The 19,324-nt window shown below is 56.5% G+C and overlaps 10 protein-coding genes across 10 annotated transcripts; 7 read left to right on the top strand and 3 right to left on the bottom strand.

Annotated features, from left to right (window-relative positions):
- The first annotated feature begins 799 nt into the window (after positions 1-799).
- Positions 800-2,219, top strand: BDY17DRAFT_305970 (uncharacterized protein). The gene is made up of 2 exons (XM_033734962.1): positions 800-1,255; positions 1,313-2,219. Exons 1-2 carry the CDS (start codon positions 1,082-1,084, stop codon positions 2,036-2,038), a joined length of 900 nt encoding a protein of 299 aa, XP_033585442.1. The 5' UTR covers positions 800-1,081; the 3' UTR covers positions 2,039-2,219.
- An 11-nt stretch (positions 2,220-2,230) lies between these two features.
- Positions 2,231-3,249, top strand: BDY17DRAFT_305966 (uncharacterized protein). The gene is made up of 3 exons (XM_033734961.1): positions 2,231-2,706; positions 2,778-2,857; positions 2,914-3,249. The coding sequence occupies exons 1-3, from the start codon at positions 2,423-2,425 to the stop codon at positions 3,138-3,140; spliced, it is 591 nt and encodes a 196-aa protein (XP_033585441.1). The 5' UTR covers positions 2,231-2,422; the 3' UTR covers positions 3,141-3,249.
- Positions 3,250-3,841: 592 nt separating this feature from the next.
- Positions 3,842-8,038, top strand: BDY17DRAFT_305963 (uncharacterized protein). Its single transcript, XM_033734960.1, has 2 exons — positions 3,842-6,102; positions 6,159-8,038. The coding sequence occupies exons 1-2, from the start codon at positions 3,991-3,993 to the stop codon at positions 7,890-7,892; spliced, it is 3,846 nt and encodes a 1,281-aa protein (XP_033585440.1). The 5' UTR covers positions 3,842-3,990; the 3' UTR covers positions 7,893-8,038.
- A 210-nt stretch (positions 8,039-8,248) lies between these two features.
- Positions 8,249-9,400, top strand: BDY17DRAFT_305961 (uncharacterized protein). The gene has a single exon (XM_033734959.1). The coding sequence runs from the start codon at positions 8,612-8,614 to the stop codon at positions 9,077-9,079; it is 468 nt and encodes a 155-aa protein (XP_033585439.1). The 5' UTR covers positions 8,249-8,611; the 3' UTR covers positions 9,080-9,400.
- A 166-nt stretch (positions 9,401-9,566) lies between these two features.
- Positions 9,567-10,325, bottom strand: BDY17DRAFT_258483 (short-chain dehydrogenase/reductase-like protein SDR; the record flags this gene model as incomplete). Its single annotated transcript, XM_033731779.1, has 1 exon — positions 9,567-10,325. The coding sequence occupies one exon, from the start codon at positions 10,323-10,325 to the stop codon at positions 9,567-9,569; it is 759 nt and encodes a 252-aa protein (XP_033585438.1).
- Positions 10,326-11,075: 750 nt separating this feature from the next.
- On the bottom strand, positions 11,076-11,540 carry BDY17DRAFT_328378 (uncharacterized protein; the record flags this gene model as incomplete). The annotated part of the gene is made up of 1 exon (XM_033737836.1): positions 11,076-11,540. The coding sequence occupies one exon, from the start codon at positions 11,538-11,540 to the stop codon at positions 11,076-11,078; it is 465 nt and encodes a 154-aa protein (XP_033585437.1).
- A 229-nt stretch (positions 11,541-11,769) lies between these two features.
- On the top strand, positions 11,770-15,569 carry BDY17DRAFT_305959 (P-loop containing nucleoside triphosphate hydrolase protein). Its single transcript, XM_033734958.1, has one exon. The coding sequence runs from the start codon at positions 11,849-11,851 to the stop codon at positions 15,449-15,451; it is 3,603 nt and encodes a 1,200-aa protein (XP_033585436.1). The 5' UTR covers positions 11,770-11,848; the 3' UTR covers positions 15,452-15,569.
- Positions 15,570-15,715: 146 nt separating this feature from the next.
- Positions 15,716-16,922, top strand: BDY17DRAFT_328376 (chaperonin 10-like protein; the record flags this gene model as incomplete). Its single annotated transcript, XM_033737835.1, has 3 exons — positions 15,716-15,874; positions 15,928-16,581; positions 16,644-16,922. The coding sequence occupies 3 exons, from the start codon at positions 15,716-15,718 to the stop codon at positions 16,920-16,922; spliced, it is 1,092 nt and encodes a 363-aa protein (XP_033585435.1).
- Positions 16,923-16,945: 23 nt separating this feature from the next.
- BDY17DRAFT_328375 (uncharacterized protein) lies at positions 16,946-17,524 on the bottom strand (the record flags this gene model as incomplete). The annotated part of the gene is made up of 2 exons (XM_033737834.1): positions 16,946-17,302; positions 17,369-17,524. The coding sequence occupies 2 exons, from the start codon at positions 17,522-17,524 to the stop codon at positions 16,946-16,948; spliced, it is 513 nt and encodes a 170-aa protein (XP_033585434.1).
- A 468-nt stretch (positions 17,525-17,992) lies between these two features.
- Positions 17,993-19,281, top strand: BDY17DRAFT_305955 (uncharacterized protein). The gene has a single exon (XM_033734957.1). It carries the CDS (start codon positions 18,337-18,339, stop codon positions 19,246-19,248), a length of 912 nt encoding a protein of 303 aa, XP_033585433.1. The 5' UTR covers positions 17,993-18,336; the 3' UTR covers positions 19,249-19,281.
- The last annotated feature ends 43 nt before the right edge of the window (positions 19,282-19,324 follow it).

The following is a 19,324-nucleotide window of genomic DNA, read 5'->3' as shown; positions in this document are numbered from 1 at the left end:
TCCTGACCAGTATTGACGTCGTGGCCTTTCGGAGTGACGTTAATGAGCACGTTTGCCTTGGATGATGACTGGATCATTGCTGGTCAGGACTGGTTCTGGGCTCCTCGTTGCCATCATCGCACTGCAACCCAACATCGCACTGCAGGCCAACAAGGGTCACCACTCGGTTTGGTATCTCCTTGCGTGCAAACCTGCTCAGACATCGGCGACTTGTCACGAGAGCAGATCCTTGGCGGACAAAATGTAACGCCGGACGTATTTCTCACATGCTTCTGGGGTACGGCGTGCCAGCGTTCTAGGCGTCCAGGGACCAGACGAGCCATGCTACAACCCGTGATCCAATGGGAGCAATTCCTTTCCTGAACGCCAGCTCGTCACCGCGGGAAGAAAATCAAGGGGTCAGGACAGGCTTGCGTCACATCAACCCGATGAACAACGTGGAGTGATGTGCTCGTTCCTTGCATAAGGTGGCGCGTTGCGTGATTGTGGTGGAAACGCCCGAAAAAAAGACCGCAGCATCTAGCCGCAGGGATGTGGAGGCCGTCTTCCGCGGTCGAGATTTGAGTCTAGCCGTACTCGGGTATTTGCTGGCGAAACCAATGCAACTCAAGACATTTTACTGCCAAAACCAATGCAACCTAGGGCAATTAGCTGGCGAAGCTCTGCGGTCCATTCGGCGGTACCCCGTAACGCTATTCTTTTATTCTGCGGCCTCATTGGCGGGATGTCACCGTCGCTTCAACTTGGCAAGCAGCCCTGTCGTCAATTCCTACCTTTTGAGTTCGTGGCGGCGAGTTGTGGAGGGGCTAAGTTTAGGTGTGCTCGTAAAACGAGTGCCTGATCATGGGTGACAGCCAAACGCTCGTGATGCGACTCTCTCCACCGGCTCCATTGCCCTTGTCTCTGGATCCATGGCGGGGAAAGGAGTATATTTGGATACGAGAGGTAGGTGTTGCGGCCGTATAACTATCTTGGCTGCGCTCTGAGTTGCTTGTTCTTGTTTTCACTCATCAACCCGACTGTCCTTTGCAACACACCCCTCCTCTTCTCTCTCCACGACTCACCACATCTCTCCATCACAATGCATGTCCGCTCGCCCAAGACCTCGTTCGCCTCTGAGCGCAGTGTCGAGAGTGTCGAGAAGGCACCCCGATCATTCAGGCCACTCCACCGACACACATCCAAACCATCCTCATCGACCACAGGATGGGCAGACACTCCCTTTCGCCTCATACCCACCCCTAGAAAGTCCATGGTACTACTCCCCAGCATCGTGGAGATCGCAGAAGAGTAAGCTGACAGCCCGTGTCAGTCCGAAAGCGGCGCCGTATTCGTCGCATCTGAAATGGCCTCCATCCACAACATGATCCTGCGCGGCCTGAACTCGATCGTGCAACAAGGCCCTCACGTTCCGGACGCGAGACAACCCGGCTACCACGCGCAAGACGTCTCCGACTTTTTGGTCTATGTCACGGCCTGGTGCGACACCCTGGAACACCACCACAACGTCGAGCACTCCACGCTCTTCCCGCACATCGAGCAGATGGCCGAAGTCCCCGACCTGATGGACGAAATGGAAGAACAGCACGAAGAGTTCTCGCTCGGCCTGTACTACCTCAAAGAATACGCCGAGACAGCCGTCGACAGACCCTACCTCTACCGCTGGCGGACGATGAACAAGATGATCATGGACTTCGCCCCGGCGCTCACCCACCATCTGCACGACGAAATCGACTTTCTCCTCAGCATGAACAAGTTCGACTGCGAGGGGCTGCGGCGCTGCTGGCTCGAAGCGCAGAAGGTCGCGGTGCAGTTTGAAGACGACAAAGTCAAGTACAAGGTGCTGCCGTTTGTGCTCGGCAACAGCGATCGGTCATACGAGAATGGCAACAACTTTCCGCATTTGTCGACGTCGACGCGCTGCGCCGTCAAGCTGTACTTCTCTGGCAAGCATCGCGGGGCGTGGAGGTTTAATTCTTGCGACTTTCACGGGAGGCCGGTGCCGTTGGCTATGCTGCCGGAGAATCGCGAGGATTGAGGAGGCATTGGATTTTGTCTGTAGTTTAGCGATGGCGTTGGGGGAAAGATACCATGTGTCCTGCTTGCCGTGTGTGGCCGCAGGAGTATCTAGTGAACAGAAGCAATTCTTCAAACCGAGTAACATCGCGAAACTTCAGGGACACCTGCAAGTGTTGTAGAACTGTCTCGTATCTTGGACAAACATCAACATCTCAACGTATCCGCGATTCCGAACAATCCGGCCAAATTCGCTGGATCGGGCTTTGAGGGATTTGGCTTTCCATCTGCGCCACCCTCCGCAAGGCAGCAACGTAACCAACTTCAATCCCTCCATCCTCCCACTCCCAACTCTCCACCTGTACACAACCAATACACCTCGCATCCCCTCATCGCACACATCACCATGGGCCTCATGAACGACGAAGAGTCTCGGCTGTCGTCAGACGCGGCCGAGTCGCTGCCGCTGTACGAGGAGCACCACGACGTCAGCGAGCACGACCTCAAGACGCCCGAGGACAAGGCGACGCCGGACCAGGTGCGCGACTACCTGGTGGCCGTGATGCGGTCGCGAGGCTCGGGCATCGACCATGCGAGGAGGGTGGCGAGCAAGTGGAATGCTGGCACGGGGCGGGAGCTGCGCACTTATCCTGTGTCTATGTATCGTGATATTTTTGGGGCGGAGGACGGGTAAGTGGAAGACGTCTTCTAGCTACGGTCTAATTTCCCTTGGATACACTTGCTAATCGGAATTTGTGCAGCTGGGTTGTGTGTCGCGAAGTGCATCTCCGGAGGTTTACGCAGGAGCGCAAAGAGCATCCGCTTCGGCGATTCGTTGCAGGTACGACTCGGATCGTCTTGCGCACTGCATCTACAGTCCGCTGACGCTGATTACAGGAATTGTGTTCTTGGTCACGCTCGTCTTCACACTTATCGCGGCGATGGTGGGCTGGTTTGCCACGGATGTCCTCCAGATTGTCGGCTGGATGTGCGTCTACATTGGTAGCATGGCGACAATTGGGTCGGGGGTCTTTGCTATCGTTGAGTTCTTCCAGACACCGGAGAAGAGGGCTGAGGCGTTGCTGCACAGTGGTTGGGGCAAGTCGTCAACTCCGCCTGCGTGAGGCGAGCAGAGCTTTCTATTACTATATTATTGCTGTCATGCTTCGATCAAGGTTCTGGTGGATCTTTCCTTTGCGCATGTTCCACTACAGGTGATGCTGTTGATGTGGCAAGGCCCCCGGCCTGGCTCATTCTGTGTGATCCAGCAATTGAAGGAGCCCTTGAATGCCTCAGGCAGGACTCGGCAGTGACGAGAGTTGTCCAAACCGGCCGGCGCAGCTGCAAGACGTTCGCTTGGGATTTGCCACGCGCGCGAGGCCTAGTGCGATGACGGAGACTCGGTGTTCGGAGGCGCTCTGCGGAACTTTCTGGGCGGTGCGCCACACGCTCGGCCCATGACGGCAACCGCGACCGAGAAAAACGGCGCGCTCAACCTCCACTCGTGCACTCTTCTCTTCCGTTAACGGGCAGCTTGGTACCCGCATCTACATCGCCGCGCCGGGCTGACGAGCGATCGCTCGCGGCCACACGTGCATCTTCCATGGCATCTCGCGTCATCCTGGGGGCCGACCGAGCGTCGTCCTTGGGATAAAATCACCCGATGCGATGCCGACCGCGTCTGCCAGCACTGCCAGGCACGCTTGGTACGGGCCTGGTTCCATTAGGCACGTCATCTCCGTGCATGTGTAGTGGCCGGTAACGCATGGGCGAGGAAGTTCATAAACCCACCACCACTCAACGATGGGGTCGTCTGTCCTGAAGCCAAGGATGCTTGCGATTCACTCTGCCGACTCCTATTTGATCCCCGACATCCGCAATCATCTTAGAAAAGGCATTTGATATCTCGTCCTTTGTTGCTCCAGCCAATTTCCTTATACCCTTCTTTTGGGATATTTTTGGATTCCACGCCTCATGGCCGTCCTCGATACCCGAAAAGATCTGTGTGCTCTTTTCCGCCAACAAGTGCAACAGACCCCCGATGCCATCGCAGTCGACGATGGCGAGCGAATCTTCACCTACACCGACCTCGACGACCGAGTGGAAGAGCTTGCAGACCTGATCCGGCACTATGGAGTGTCGCGAGATACGCTGGTCGGCGTTTTGCTGCCTCGAGGCGCGGATTACATAATCGCCTGTCTCGCTGCCCTGCGAGCTGGCGGTGCATTTCTGGTGCTCGAGTTGGCATACCCCCCAGAGCTGCTGGCCGATGTGGTCGAGGATGCAAATCCCGCCGTCGTCCTCACCTACACCTCCGAGGTTGGTAAGATCAAAGAGGGCGTTCCCACCATTGCCCTCGATCAGCCGCGCGCAGAAGTCAACGGACACGCAAAGGATCCAGCTCCTCTTCCCAACGAGGATGATCTGGATCGTTTGGCGTTCGTTGCATACTCCTCGGGAACCACAGGAGCCCCCAAAGGCATTGCAAACCCCCATCGCGCTGCGGTCCTTTCTTATGATTTGAGATTCCGTGTCTCCAATCTTCAACAGGGAGACCGTGTCGCATGTAATGTTTTCTTTGTCTGGGAGATTCTCCGCCCACTGCTCCGAGGGGCAACAGTCATTTGTGTGCCCGATGAGACGAGCTACGACCCGGTGGCCCTGGTCGACCTTCTTGCTGCTACGAATGCCACGGAGACGCTTATGACCCCGACACTGCTGGCCGCTGCATTGTCTCGCCATTCCGACATTGGATCGAGACTACCCAAACTACGAACGCTATGGCTCAACGGAGAAGTCGTCACAACAGACCTGGCACGGCGAGCAATGAAGCTTCTCCCCCAAGTGCGATTGCTCAATGTTTACTCGGCCTGCGAAACACACGAGATTGCATGTGGCGAAATCAAAGAGATGCTCGATCCCGAAGCCCTTTACTGCCCAGTCGGCCCGCCTCTGGACCCAAAGCACGCCTATGTGCTGGACGACGCTGGAAAACGCGTCGAGCATGGCACGATTGGCGAACTCTTTGTTGGTGGACCTCTACTCGCGCGCGGATACGTCAATCGACCGGAGACAACGGCGAAAGCCTTCACGGTCGATCAATACGACTCCACCCCCGGTGCACGCATGTACAAGACTGGAGATCAGGCGAGAATACTGCCCTCGGGCCTCCTTGAAATCACTGGAAGAGTTGGGGACATGATCAAATTGAGAGGATACTCTGTCGTTCCCGGCAAGGTGGAGAACGCCATCGTCTCGCATCTTGCTGTCAAGCAGTGCGCGGTGGTCGCTCATGGAGAAGGCTTGGAAAGACAACTTGTTGCCTACATCGTCCGAGATGACGCTGAAGCCACCACCGAGCGACCACTCATTGAGATCGATGAGGCTGGACACAGCATTTCTGGTCGTCGGGCACTGGCGCAGTCGCTCGCTCAATACATGCTGCCAGCGCTCTGGGTCAGCCTCGACTCGCTTCCCACTCACGAGGTGAGTGGCAAAGTCGACCTCAACCGCCTGCCGCCACCTTCCCGACCGATCTCACCCGCCGGAAACGGGAAGAAGGAGGAGAAAGACCCTATCAGCATCGACGACATTGCGGAGGTCTGGGCCTCGACACTCAATATCCCGCGAAGCATGATTCAATCGGAGCACAGCTTCTTCGACCTCGGCGGCCATTCGCTTTCACTAGCAGAACTGGCCGCGAGACTTTCTCGCAACTTTGGCTTCCGCATCCCGGTCGCAAGACTTGCCGATCCCATTACACTCTCCGGTCATCTGGCGACAGTTCGAGGAGTGCGTAACGGCCAGATCGAGGCTGTACAGTCAGACCTCGTTGCTGCCCTTCGTGCTGATAGCCAACTCGACGCCGACATCAAGCCTCCCACCGGCTCCAAGATCATCTCCCTCAAGTCAGCGGAGACCGTTTTGCTGACTGGTGCCACTGGCTTTCTGGGAGCCTTCTTGCTTAACGACTTACTGGAGAGCACTTCAGCTCGTATCGTGTGTCTCGTCCGCTTCCGCGAAACAGGTGAAGATCAAATTCCTGCTGGTATTGCCAAGCTCCGACGAAATCTCATCGACTATGGGGTAAGTCAACAGCTGCATTCATTTCCAAGAAACAAGTGCTAATATCATGAATCTAGGTCTGGAAAGACTCCATCATGGAACGCATCGAGATTCTTCCCGGCAATCTGTCAAGCAAACGCTTCGGCCTGTCTCCGGACAAATTCAACGACCTAGCGAAGCGCGTGCAAGTCATTGTCCACGCAGCCGCCAACGTCAACCTCGTCTATCCCTACGCAGCTCTGAGGAATGACAATGTTGGAGGCACGCGAGAAATTCTGCGAATGGCTTGCCTCGGTGGCGCGACCGTCCAATATGTCTCTACCAATGGTGTTTTGCCCCCGAGCCCGTCTGGCAATGGCTGGCCTGAGGATTCGATGATCTGGGTGGATGCCGTTCCGGAGAAGCTGATTGATGGCTATGGCCAATCCAAATGGGTCGCGGAGCAGCTCGTGTACGAGGCTGGCCGCCGTGGCCTGCCCGTAAGAATCCTACGCTGTGGTACCATCAGCGGGCACAGTGCGACCGGCGCCTCCAACGCCTGGGATCTGCTCACTGCTCTCTTCGTGGAATCCATGCGGCTGGGATGCGCACCGGACGTCGAAGGGTGGCGCGCGGAGATGACTCCTGTCGATTTCGTGAGCAAAGCTATCGTCCACCTCGGCAACCAGACGCACGCGAAGCAGCTTGTCTTCCATCTCGGCGACCCGGACCCCGTCGATACTTCGGTCGTCTTTGACGATTTGGAGACACTTGGCTACCCAACCAAGCGGATCCCCTTCGACGATTGGGTTGCGCTTTGGAATGAGAAGCGCGGATCCGTATCCGGCGGAGATGGCGCATTCACCGTCGATGTCCTGCGCAGCGGCATGCCGAGCGTAGAGTTCCTGAGAGGGATTGTGGTGCTCAACAACGCCCAGACTAGGCCATATCGTGCCATTGTCGAGCGACCAAAGGTGGACCTGGTCCTGCTAGAGACTTATGCTCGACATTGGTTCGCAAGAGGATGGTTGTCTAAGCCGCCGACTACTACCCTGGCACTCGGCGGATCTGCCGCCCAGCCCGTTCGCAAGAGTATTCTCACCGGACGCGTGGCGGTCATCACTGGCGCCTCGTCTGGCATCGGAGCAGCAGTCGCTACTGCCTTGGCACGAGAAGGATGCCACATTGTGCTAGCCGCACGTCGCACCGACGCCCTCGAATCCGTCAAACGCCGACTCGTAGTCCGCTCGGGCAAAGTGATTACAAAACAAACGGACGTCACCAAAGCAGATCAAGTGGAGGATCTCATGCGCACAGCAGAGCAAGAGCTCGGCCAAATCGACATCCTGGTATCCTGCGCGGGCGTAATGTACTTCACAATGATGGCCAACGGGCACACGCAGCAATGGGAGCAAACCGTCGACGTCAACTGCAAAGGCCTGCTTCACTGCATCGCCTCCACCGTCCCGGGCATGCTCTCGCGCGGCGCAGGGCATATCGTCGCCATCTCCTCCGACGCAGGGCGCAAAGTCTTCCCGGGCCTTGGAGTCTACTCCGCCAGCAAATTCTTCGTCGAAGCCGCGCTGCAGAGTCTGCGCCTTGAGACGGCGGGCAAGGGGCTGCGCGTCACGAGCGTGCAGCCGGGCAACACGGCGACGGATTTGCTGAACATGTCGACTGATACCGAGGCTGTGAAGCAGTATGGCGAGCCGTCTGGGGCGGCGATTTTGGATCCCGATGATGTAGCGGCGTCGATTGTGTATGCGCTCAAGCAGCCGGATCACGTTGCTGTTAATGAGGTTTTGATTGAGCCGAGGGATGAGCCTATCTAGATTGCATTGATTTGTACGACGAGCACGGAGTTACGGGTTACGAGGTTATGGACGCCGGTGCTTGAGGGCAAGGCTGGGGGCGGAGTCGACGGTCAGATTTTAACGATTATATACTCAGCATGCAAATCAACGAACGGAAACTTCATCACACACTTACACATCCATTCCACATCCACGCTCCTCGTCAAAAGGCCAGGCCTCGCAAAGACATGCGGCGTGACGTGCGTGGCCACAACCCTCGTGGCAACTGCCCAATCGAGCTTGGTCTTTGCAGGGCAAAAGCTTGCCCAAGAGCTTGTTTCTGCAGTTTGACGTAGGCGTGCGTGCTGGTTGGGTTGCATGCAGCCACACCGCACATTCCCTGCCGCGCAATCCCCGGCCGTCATGTACGACGGGGCGGGCGGGCGGGCAAGATTCATTCATTCATCGCATTCATGGCCTCCTTTCTCTGACATCCTCATCCTTTCCGATTCCTCCCCTCAACCCATCGCGACCATTCAACATGCCGCAATACGGGAACTACGATGCCTACTACAACGACAGCTACGGCGGCGGCGGCGGGTCGACGGCCGCAAGCGCCCGGCCATCGAAACGCTCTACCACGCGAGTAATCGACGTGTCAAGCGACCAAATCGATCAAATCCGGCAGGCGCAATTGGCCGCTTTCTACGGCGAGCCGGAGAAGAGCCTTGTGCTCCGCAAGAGCGATTCGGATAATAATGACAGCGACTCGCGCTCCGCGAGACAAGGGGCTAAGCAGCGGGGTGCGGATGAGGCGTATGCGGTGCCGAAAGGGGGGAGGAGTCGCGGGGATGATGAGCGTGGTGGACAGGGCCAGAGGAGACGTGGTTCTTCTCCGCCTCCTTCCGGAAGCTATGCTTCGAGGGATGCGAGGGGATCGTCGAGCCGGCGGAGTCGACGGGCGCAGAGCGAGCAGTCGCGAAGTCAGCAGTCGCAGTCACGCGGGCAACAGCAATCGCAATCCCGTGGCCAACAGTCTCAATCCCGCGACCAACAATCGCAGCGAGGAGGAGGAGGAGGAGGGCAACAAAACAACAAAGACAACGAAAACAACTCCCAAGACCCCAAAGGCCTGTACGCCACCGGCGCCCCGCGCCAGTCCCACATCTCGCCCAACAAAGACCTGCTCGACGGCCAGACGGGCGGGCGGCTATGGTACAGCATGAAGACGCGCAAAGACGGCACGTTCTTCGAGCGCAACTTCGACACCAGCTGGGACGGGCTGATAGCCGCGAGCGCGGGCGCTGCCCTGGGCGTCGTGACGGTCAAGCGGTGGCATGATTACGAGGTGATGGACAAGGACATTCCGACGGAGGAGGAGGAGAAGCAGCGGAAGAATGTGCGCCGGCTGAAGATGCTTGGGGGCGCGGTGGTGGGTGCTGCGGCGGTGAATTCGGCGGAGAATTGGTTCCGCGTGTGGACGGAGGAGAAGGCGGAGCGGAGGGAGGGGATGATGGAGTGCATTGAGATGTGCTCCAAGGGGGTTGGGGAGTTTGGTGGTGGGTGAGGGTGGATGTGTATTGGGAAGCAAGATGGTATTCGATGGCTCGGCATGATTTACGAAGATTTGAGGGTGGGACGATGTTGACGAACGCTTAACGATACTTATGACTGAAAGCTTTCATGCCGCATTATTCCTACCGGCCTGACATCTCAACCTCCAAGCTCCAGCTTCTTCAGCAACGGATCAATCCCGCTCCTCCACCCATTCACCCGATCTGCACTCGTGCCCGCCACAACCTCCTTCAACTCCTTCGCGGGTGTGTTATCCAACTGCTCAAACACCTGCTTGACAAAGTCCTGCAGCGACAACGCAGGCGGCAGTTTGACCTTGCCGTCGTAATTCTGAACAATCTCTGTGTCGCCGACGAAAGGCGGCACGAGCTCGATGACGTTGACTTGCGTGTCGCTGAGCGCTTGCCGGAGGCCGACCAGGTACGAATGGATGCCAGCTTTTGTCGAGCAGTAGACGGGGAACATGCGGCCGACTGGCACGAAGCCGAGGCCGGAAGAGGTGATCATCAGCTGCGTTTCTTTCTTCTGCGCCAGCAAGCGAGGGATGAAGTGGCGAGCGAGGATCACGGGCGCCATGTAGTTCGTGGTGATCTCGCGCTCGATTTCTTTGTCATCGATGCTGGAGACGTCCGTCACGTCGAAGTGGTTCTGGATGCCGCCGTTGATCCACACGGTGTCGATGTCCGGGTAGGTTGAAAATAGCTTCTCGACGTGCGACGCGGCCGAGGACAGGTCGGCCATGTCGAAGGCGTACGTTCCGAAACCCTCTTTCTCGAGCTTGGCGAGGCGCTCTTTGCGTCGGCCGGTGATGATGACTTTCTTGCCCATCGATTGGAAGCGTTTGGCGAACACTTCTCCGATGCCTGACGTGCCTCCGATGATGAGGATGGTGTTCATTGACGACGACATGGTTGGGGAAGTTCGACGGGTGTGGCCTGACGGTTGTTCTTGATTGTGTGAAGTGATTATTCGAGTATTTTCCGCCGACCATCCCGTCCTGAGGGCTTATATACATATCTGTCGTGCATTGGAAAGCTACACAGGACGTCAGCCTCTCGGCCGGGAGTTCGCCAGTTTCCGCTTCGTCCGTTTCAGGCGCTATCACCGCGCTACGTCACGGCCGAAAAACGACGTGGCCGGCTGCAGGAGATACTTCACTCTATACGCATGAAACCATTGGATTTGATGGAGATTGCGCTCCAGAATGCATCATGCTGCGAATTAGACGGAGTTTTGGACGAGTCCTAGCTCCATTCGGGCTCGCTAAATGCAACCGCCAGTTCCGCGCTGAATGGCGATGAACTTTGTCAGCTCCACCACGGCGTATGTAAGCGTGCACAGCATCATTGATCAGCTAGGCGCCGACCGTATTCACATGCGAATCTGGTCAGAGCTGCGACATGGAAACCGATGTGCAGTGGATTCCTCGTAGGAGCAGATAGCCGCATTTTCGGGTCCATGGAGTAGTCGGGATCCGAAGGAGTCGTAAAGAGGCTAGCACCTCCTCTGTTCGAGCGTGTTTCGCGGACTGATCTAAGGTTGGTCCGCTTCGTTTCGGCACGGCCATTGGGGAAAGCCGGCGTGATGTCTTCGCAGGACCTCAATGCTTCCAGCATAGAGTTCATCCAGATCTGCTGCCTTCCACGCCTACAACACCCGCAACATCAACCCCACCACCTGCTCGAATCCTTCCTTCTCCAACACACCCTGCAACCCTGATGCAAGCACCAGCATTCTCTCCTCCGTCGGCCGTTTCATGAGAATAGCAGTGGCAATCGTAGTCGCCAGCGTCTGCCCAATGACTTCCTCCTCGCGCTTTGTACCGCCAAGAACAGTCGTAGCGGTCAAGTTCGTGCGCGGTAGGAGCGAAGTGTCCGGGTTTCCCGAAGCGGAAGTAGAGAGGAAGCTGGGATCCATGGTGTTTGCCGATGGCGCCAGTGGGACGTGAACCCAATGGGCTAGCTTGTTGCTGGATGCCGGTGAGGTGACGGTGAGGAGGATCTTGTCGGAGAAGGAGGTGCTGGTGACGGTCGTGAGGGTGTTGTTCACGACGCCGGATGCTGATTTTGATGCGGCTGGGAAGGGCGTTGGCTGGATCGTTGCCGTCGCCATCTTACCGTCCAGTATGGAAGAACAGGTCCCACGTTCTTCTGAAGCCGCTCGTATACAACAGAGGTACAGAGAGAGCTCTGCTATCCGCGAGCAAAGCAAGGCGCAAATTGATGAGTTTCCAAAGTGATTAGGCGAATTACGCTTCAGCCGGCGGGATTAGTTAAGGTTAAGCTACGGGCGGAACGTTATCCGCTCCCCACTAAAAAGTTCGACATGCGCCTCGACGACATTCGAAGATTTGTCGCAAGACTTGCTTCGTCCAATGCTGCGTCCCTCTCGCTGATTGCTCCCATCTCAGTGCTACGGAGATGGCGCGCTTTGTTCCGCGCGACAGGAAGAAGGGGAAACTGGGCAGCAAGCCCAAACCGGCTCAGACAGATAGCAATGCCGCAGAGATCGTGCCGGTGTCCAAAGAGGAGAAGGCGAGACGAGAGGCGCTGAAGCAGGAACTCCGAGCGCAGCAGCCCGAGAAGATCTCGAGTCAGAAGCGCAAACGATTGGAGAAGTACATCGATACGAAACTCAAGAAGGACGCCACGGCCAATCTGATTCGACAACTCGGCGACCAGAAGTTCGACACCAGTCTTTTACATTCTTCCAAGAGTCTGGGAAGGCGACATGAGACGAAGCGAGAGAAGCGCGATCGCGATGCTGCGGAACTTTCCTTTTTCGGTGGCGAGAGCGAGGTGACTGAAGACCGGCTGGACAGAAGCTCCAGCCCGTCCAGTTCAGAGTCAGATATCGTTGACGGGCAAGGTACTGACCCTCATCGCATCCCGGCTGTGAAACCACTCCATGCGCCCTCTGGCTTTGGGAGCGGTCTCAAGAGGCCGTTGGATGTGGATGCCGATGGTCAGCCGGTGCTCGTCAAGCGTCGGCGGAGGAAGCAGCACACTGCCATCCCTGCAATGAGCCAAGTTCTTCCCATTGCTGAAAACTCCGATGAAGATGATGAGGACGAATGGCATGGATTTTCCGAGGATGACGACCATTCAGTTGATGCGGATGAGCAGATTACCGACGACTCTGCGAGTGAGGAAGACGAGGACTCTGAGGACTTAGCAACGTCGAGTAATGGCGAACAGTCCGACCACGACAAACCCGTCCGAATATCCGCCTTCAAAGCCTGGGCAGATACTCAAATGAACACCGCCGTTGGCTTCACTCCATCTGCAAAGCCAGCGGACGACGATGCCCATGCGATAATCAGGGCAAACTTTACCCCCCGAGCACCTTCTCCAGATCCACTTCTGGACTCCATCGCTTCTGCTCAACAAAACAGCTCGATCAGGCCAGCTGCCACACTCACTATCCAGCGAGAAGAAGACGTGCAGACAGCCAGACTAGCACTACCAGTGGTGCAGGACGAACAACGCATCATCGAGACCATCCACGCAAACACTGTCACCATCCTCTGCGGCTCTACCGGCTCAGGAAAGACTACTCAAGTTCCTCAGATGCTACTTGAGAACGGCTACGGCTCTTTGATCGGAGACTCATCACCCGCCAAAGACCTTCAGAGCAGAGGCATGATCGGCATTACCCAACCGCGTCGGATCGCTGCGACTTCAGCCGCAGAACGTGTTGCGTATGAGCTCGGCCCTACCTACCGGGACAGAGTGGCTCATCAAGTCCGCTACGATACCACCGTCAGCAAGAAAACCGCCATCAAGTTCATGACGGACGGTGTCCTCTTGCGCGAGATCCAGATGGACTTTTCGCTTTCCAAGTACAGCTGCATTATGATTGACGAAGCGCACGAACGCAGTGTCAATACTGATCTGCTCATTGGGTTGTTGAGCCGCATTGTGCCGCAGCGTGCCGAGCTTGCTCTTGAGCAGCCGGAGAAGTATTGTCCACTAAAGCTGATCATCATGTCGGCGACACTGAGAGTGGACGATTTCCTATCGAATGAGCGACTTTTCCCTACCGTCAAGCCACCAGTGCTGGAAGTGGAAGGGCGACAGTACTCAGTCACAGAACACTTTTCGCGGAAAACGAAGCGGGATTACGTCGAGGAGATGATTGATAAAGTTGCGCGAGGCCATCGGAAACTACCGCCTGGTGCTATGCTAGTATTCCTCACTGGACAGCAGGAGATCACTTTTGTGGCAAAGAAGTTGAATGAGCGACTAAATCGATCCTCTAGCGGCGGATTCGATTTATCGAACGGCACAGATGACTACGAAGATGGATACGAGAAGGCCGATGATCGCGATGGATTTGTCGAAAACGAAGACGACGACGCACACGACGAAAATTCGGGAAGCGAAGCCGACATCAAAGTGGACGAGACTTTCGAGGATGAATTCGCAGTTGAGCAGCTCGAAGCAGACCACAAGCAACCCAAGGGCGCTCTCAGGCCTCATATCCTACCTCTGTACGCTGCCCTGCCCGTCGCAGAGCAACAGCAAGTCTTCGAACCACCGCCAGAAGGCACCCGCATGATCGTCCTCGCCACCAATGTTGCCGAGACGTCATTGACCATTCCCGGCATACGATACGTCTTCGACTGCGGCCGAAGCAAAGAAAAGAAATACGATCACCGCTCTGGGATACAGACGTTTGAAGTAGACTGGATCTCCAAAGCTTCTGCGGATCAGCGGAAAGGTCGAGCTGGACGTACGGGTCCAGGCGGACATGTCTGGAGATTGTACTCGAGCGCGGTGTTCGAGCGGTATTTCGAGGAGCACACGGTGCCTGAAATCCTTCGCACGCCATTGGAGAGTGTCGTCCTCCAACTCAAGGCCTTCTCGATTGAAAATGTCGCCAAAGCGTTTCCGTTTGCTACTGCACCTGAACAGCTCCAGCTGGAGAAGGCAGAGGCGCTTTTGCAGAACCTTGGAGCTGTGAAGGGTGCACAGATGTCGGAGACGGGCAAGCAGATTCTGAAGTTTCCTGTTGATCCAAGATATGGCAAGATTCTGGTGCTGGCTCGCAATAACGGACTATTGCAGCATGCCATTGCACTCACTGCTGGACTGGCTGTGGGGGATTTGTATATCCCTCAGGCGCAGACGAATGAGGAAGATGATACCGCTGCCGTCAATACACAACACCAAGCCTATGGTCGAGCGCAAGCCTTGTTGTCCCAGTGGGATGATAGATCAGATGCGGTCAAGATGCTCAGGTCTGTGGCGTTGCATGCAGAGCATTACAGCAATGGGGCCGCAGAGGCGAGAGAGTTTTGCAGGAATAACTGGCTGCGGGAGAAAAGCATGGTCGAGGTGCAACAACTCCGAAAGCAGTTGCATGCCATTGCGAGGGCGCAGAGCAACGGCGCGCTTGCCGATCATCCGCTTGTACCAACTGCGCCAAAAGGAAAGGAGCTGCAAAGGCTGAACCAACTCGTCGCCGCCGGCTTCATCGACTCGGTCGCCATCCGCGCAGATCTGCTCAAGAGCGACGGCGTGTCCGCGGGGAGAAAGCCGAAACGCGCAATCGAAGTGGCATACCGGACTCTCAAGCCTTCCATCTCAGACGCAGGAATCGACCGCACCGCCAGCCCAGCAGAGCGAGAAGTGCAAAGAAGCGTCTTCATCCACCCCTCCAGCGTGCTGGCCAAACTCAGCCCCAGCGAAATGCCATCGTACATCGTCTACTCGCACCTCAGCAAAGCAGTCGCGGCAACAGTAGAAGGCAAACAGAAGAAGACGCGCATGCACCCGCTGACGCCGATTGGACCGAAAGCTTTGGCTGTTCTGGCGGAGGAATCACCATTATTGGAAATTGGCAAGCCGATTGGGAAGATTGAGGACGTGGGGTATTTGCAGCGCCAATGCTGGGTTGGCGTGGCGATTCGAGCTCCGGGGAGTGTAGGGATGGGATGGCCTTTGACGGAGTGGAAGGTTGTGCAGAAGAGGGATCAGAGGGGGGAGTGGGTTGCTGAGAGGGTGGTGGCGAGGATGTAGGTGGGAAGGACACCGCTTTCTGATAGTGTGTACTATTCGATGAACAGTGTAAAGTTCAATCAAGACATTCACAGGGATCAACCTTGTTGAACTCCAATTTGTAGGCGGTGTTGCGAAGAGTAAGATCTGCTGATTGTCGGTGTTGCCCGAATTGGCCGCCGTCGACTCCACATCAAACTCCGACGTCGCCTGGCCGAATGGAATATAAAACCACTGTTCCTTTTCGAGGAAACCCATCATCCTCCCAATTCAGATTTTAGTAACATGTCTTCATGCACAGAAGTGCTCACAGCAAAGCCCACAAACCTCTCCGTAGCCACGACTCCCAACCATGAGCTCAAACACATCGAATCCGCCATCCCGGAGCCCGGCGCAGACGAATGCCTCGTGCATGTCCGAGCAACAGGCATCTGCGGTTCTGATGTGCGAAACGCCCCCCTCTCCAACTATACAGCACAGCCACTAACGAACCACAGGTCCACTTCTGGAAGCACGGCGCAATAGGCGAATCGCTCGTCACCACTGACCTCGGCCTAGGCCACGAATCAAGCGGCATCGTCGTCAAGACAGGCAGCAACGTCACAAGTCTGCACGTAGGCGACCGCGTGGCAATCGAATGCGGCGTCCCGTGCCTGCAGCCCACGTGCGAACTCTGCCGGATCGGGAAGTACAACGGGTGTCCGAATATTGTGTTCTACTCTTCGCCGCCGGTCGATGGCACGCTGCGGAGATATCATTGCCATCCGGCTGCGTGGTTGCATAAGTTGCCGGAGAATGTGAGTTTTGAGGAGGGAGCGTTGCTGGAGCCGTTGTCCGTTGCGCTCGCGGGGATCGATCGGTCTGGGTTGCGGTTGGGGGATCCGCTGGTTATCTGTGGTGCGGGGCCGATTGGGCTGGTGGTGTTGCTTGCTGCGCACGCGGCGGGGGCGGCGCCGATTGTCATTACGGATATTGATGAGAATAGGTTGAGGATGGCGAAGGATCTTGTTCCGAGAGTGCGGACGGTGCAGGTGGAGAGGGAGCAGAAGGCGGAGGAGGTGGCGGGGGAGATTAAGAAGGCTTTGGGGCGGGAGGCAAAGTTGGTGATTGAGTGTACGGGGATGGAGAGCAGTATTCACGCGGGCATCTACGTGCGTCTACCTGTACAAGGCTTGCATCGCAGAAGCAGAATTGACTAATGAGGACATTCTAGGCATCGCGCTTCGGCGGCTCCGTCTTTATCATCGGACTCGGAAACCAGACGACGCAACAGTACCCATTCACCTACGCCTCGTTCCGCGAAATCGACATCCGCTTCCAGTTCCGGTACCGCGAGACGTATCCCAAGGCCATCACGCTGGTGTCGGAAGGGCTGATTGATTTGAGGCCGCTCGTCACCCATCGTTTCTCTCTCGAAGACGCCAAAGATGCATTCGTCGCTGCGTCAACGCCGTCGGCCAAGGCCGTCAAAGTGCAGATTCTCGATAGTTGATGATGGAGAGTGTCTGTAGCGGTTTACAGCAATGCAGCGAAAGCGAATATGACACCGCAGGCTAGCCAGCAGGCTCCTTGCAAGAGGTCGCTGATTGATCCGCTGCCAACGTTCTTCTTCTGTCCAAGGTCGCCGTGGCTGTTGCCCGTGCTGGTGGCGTAAAAAGTGGTGGTGGTGGACTGATCTGTGCCGTACACCACGCAGGCGCCAGTGAAGCTTTCACAGGCATTGCTGTTGGGGACGGAGGTCGTGGCGAAGTCGGTAGTGGTCGAGATGACGGATGTCGTGAGTGTTGTTATGGTTGATTGTGGAGGTGCTGGAGGAGCTGGGGTCTCGTAGACGGTCGTTGTCGATGGTGGGCCGGCGGATGGTCCGAGGACCTTTCGAGAGAGGTGTATCAGCGCATTAGATGATAGATTGTAAGGGGTCAGAGTGGGACTACTCACGAAGCACAGTCCAGTGAAGCTCTCACATGCCCCGTGATGCGTTGCCACCGTCGCCGTTTCTGTAACGCCTATGAACTTCGTTACTGTCGTTACAGAGCCGATGACTACGGAGCAGAATTGCACGAGCAGAAAGACGAAGACGAGTTGGAGCAGCATCGTTCCTAGGACACTCTCTTGTAGCAAGGCTACAACTTCATACCAAAGATATGGTCGAGCGTCCCTTCCCTGTCAAAGCCCTGACGGCGGGCAGGAACGGGGTGAATATAACGCCTGGGTCACGATCGAATACCGGGTTGTTCTCGTGACTGTACCTGGATACGTCAAATGGTGAATGAAACAGGTTTACCTGAAACTACAGCCTCGCTATGATTCCTATTGGCTTGCATGATCTGCTAATGCACCTCAAGGCATGGAGTTGGCAAAAGCAGCCTGACGCCGGCGAAGCAGACGACGGATAATGATTGGCAGCAGCAGAGCGGGCGCTAGCGGCTGTCCTCGAATGGCACTTCCCCGAGGGATGATCTCGCGTGGCAAATCCGGGCACGAAACTCGCTGGATTCACGCAATTCTTGCTGCAGAGATTCGACTTGAAGCCTGAGGCATCAACAAACGGCGGAACCTTCCCCGGCGCGCTCTTCATCTCTTCCCCCAACTTCATTCCGTCTTTTCGGCGCCGAACTTTTCTTCCGACCGCATTCGAGGCCCTCCGACTTATGGAAATTGTTTTCCCAACCCACGCACATTGTCGACCCATCGCGTCTCGGCCGCCGAAATTTCCACGCGCCAGGATGTAACGGTCAAGGCCGCCGGCGACCAGCCTGGGCCCGTATAAAAGGTAGGTGTCCAGCATCGTAGGCATAACGTAGTATCTCATTAAACTTGCCGTCTTTGCCGCCCTCGAACCTCTACTCTACCACTGCGTACAGAGCACGGAGATCCGAGATACCACACTTCTCTGCGAGCCGGCCATGTATCAAGCACAAGTGGACGAATGGGGACAGGCTCCTGTATACACCAAAGTCGACGAACTTCCCCCACCCAGCGCCGACGAGATCCAGGTCAAAGTGTTGGCCTGCGGCCTCCACCGAGTCGTACGCAGCAGAGCAGCTGGCAAGCACTACTCCAGTGGAACCCTCCCTCACGTTCCCGGGATCGACGGGGTGGGAGTCAGCGCCGAAGGCAAGCGATACTACTTCTTCTCTTTTGCCATTGGCGCCATGGCGGATATCGTCAATGCGCCGAAGCGTACCTGCCTTCCGCTCCCCGAAGGCGTCGACCCCATCCAGGCTGCCGGTGTCATGAACCCCGCCATGTCGAGCTGGATGGCGTTGCAGAATCGAGTGTGCAACTTACCCAAGGACTTTACTATTTTGATTCTCGGTGCGACCTCCGCTTCTGGACGAGTGGCTATCCACTTTGCGCGCGTGTTCGGGGCGAAGAAAGTCATAGGCGCCGCTCGGAATCGATCCGCACTCGAAACTCTCGGTCTCGACGAGAGCATCGTCATCGCAGACGAAGCAAGCGAGACCGACTTTGGCTCTCTCGCAGATGTCGACGTCGTACTGGACTATGTTTACGGTCCGCTGACGGAACACTTGTTGAAGACCGTCAAGCCTGCGAAACGATTACAATACGTCCACATCGGAGCCATCTCATCCCCAGACATCACTCTTCCAGGCTCGGTGCTTCGCTCGAAGAATTTGACAATCACTGGATCGGGCGCCGGGGCGTGGAGTCATGCGGAGATGGGAGATGCGATACCGAGTCTGCTGGATGCGTTAAGAACCCTTCCCGAGCAGCCTGTGCGAGTGGCGAAGCTGGCCGATGTGGAGACGGAGTGGGCGAGTGAAGGCAGTGAGAGGCTGGTGTTTGTGCCTTGATGTTATTTGGCGTAATATTCATTAGAAATAGAGAGCGTCGTTGCTTAAGTACACTTTCTGCCTCAGGCATCAATAA

Source organism: Neohortaea acidophila (assembly GCF_010093505.1).
Source record: "Neohortaea acidophila strain CBS 113389 unplaced genomic scaffold BDY17scaffold_13, whole genome shotgun sequence".
Classification (NCBI taxonomy): Eukaryota; Fungi; Ascomycota; class Dothideomycetes; order Mycosphaerellales; family Teratosphaeriaceae; genus Neohortaea; species Neohortaea acidophila.
This window is presented reverse-complemented; position numbering and strand designations above follow the sequence as displayed.

What these genes read in the sequence shown, in the direction of transcription:
- BDY17DRAFT_305970 (XM_033734962.1), top strand. Translation starts at nt 1,082, where the DNA reads ATGCATGTCCGCTCGCCCAAGACCTCGTTCGCCTCTGAGCGCAGTGTC. An exon ending in CCACCCCTAGAAAGTCCATG is followed by an intron (nt 1,256 to 1,312) that starts GTACTACTCCCC and finishes AGCCCGTGTCAG; the next exon opens with TCCGAAAGCGGCGCCGTATT.
- BDY17DRAFT_305966 (XM_033734961.1), top strand. Translation starts at nt 2,423, where the DNA reads ATGGGCCTCATGAACGACGAAGAGTCTCGGCTGTCGTCAGACGCGGCC. An exon ending in ATTTTTGGGGCGGAGGACGG is followed by an intron (nt 2,707 to 2,777) that starts GTAAGTGGAAGA and finishes GAATTTGTGCAG; the next exon opens with CTGGGTTGTGTGTCGCGAAG. An exon ending in GCTTCGGCGATTCGTTGCAG is followed by an intron (nt 2,858 to 2,913) that starts GTACGACTCGGA and finishes CGCTGATTACAG; the next exon opens with GAATTGTGTTCTTGGTCACG.
- BDY17DRAFT_305963 (XM_033734960.1), top strand. Translation starts at nt 3,991, where the DNA reads ATGGCCGTCCTCGATACCCGAAAAGATCTGTGTGCTCTTTTCCGCCAA. An exon ending in GAAATCTCATCGACTATGGG is followed by an intron (nt 6,103 to 6,158) that starts GTAAGTCAACAG and finishes TCATGAATCTAG; the next exon opens with GTCTGGAAAGACTCCATCAT.
- BDY17DRAFT_305961 (XM_033734959.1), top strand. Translation starts at nt 8,612, where the DNA reads ATGACAGCGACTCGCGCTCCGCGAGACAAGGGGCTAAGCAGCGGGGTG.
- BDY17DRAFT_305959 (XM_033734958.1), top strand. Translation starts at nt 11,849, where the DNA reads ATGGCGCGCTTTGTTCCGCGCGACAGGAAGAAGGGGAAACTGGGCAGC.
- BDY17DRAFT_305955 (XM_033734957.1), top strand. Translation starts at nt 18,337, where the DNA reads ATGTATCAAGCACAAGTGGACGAATGGGGACAGGCTCCTGTATACACC.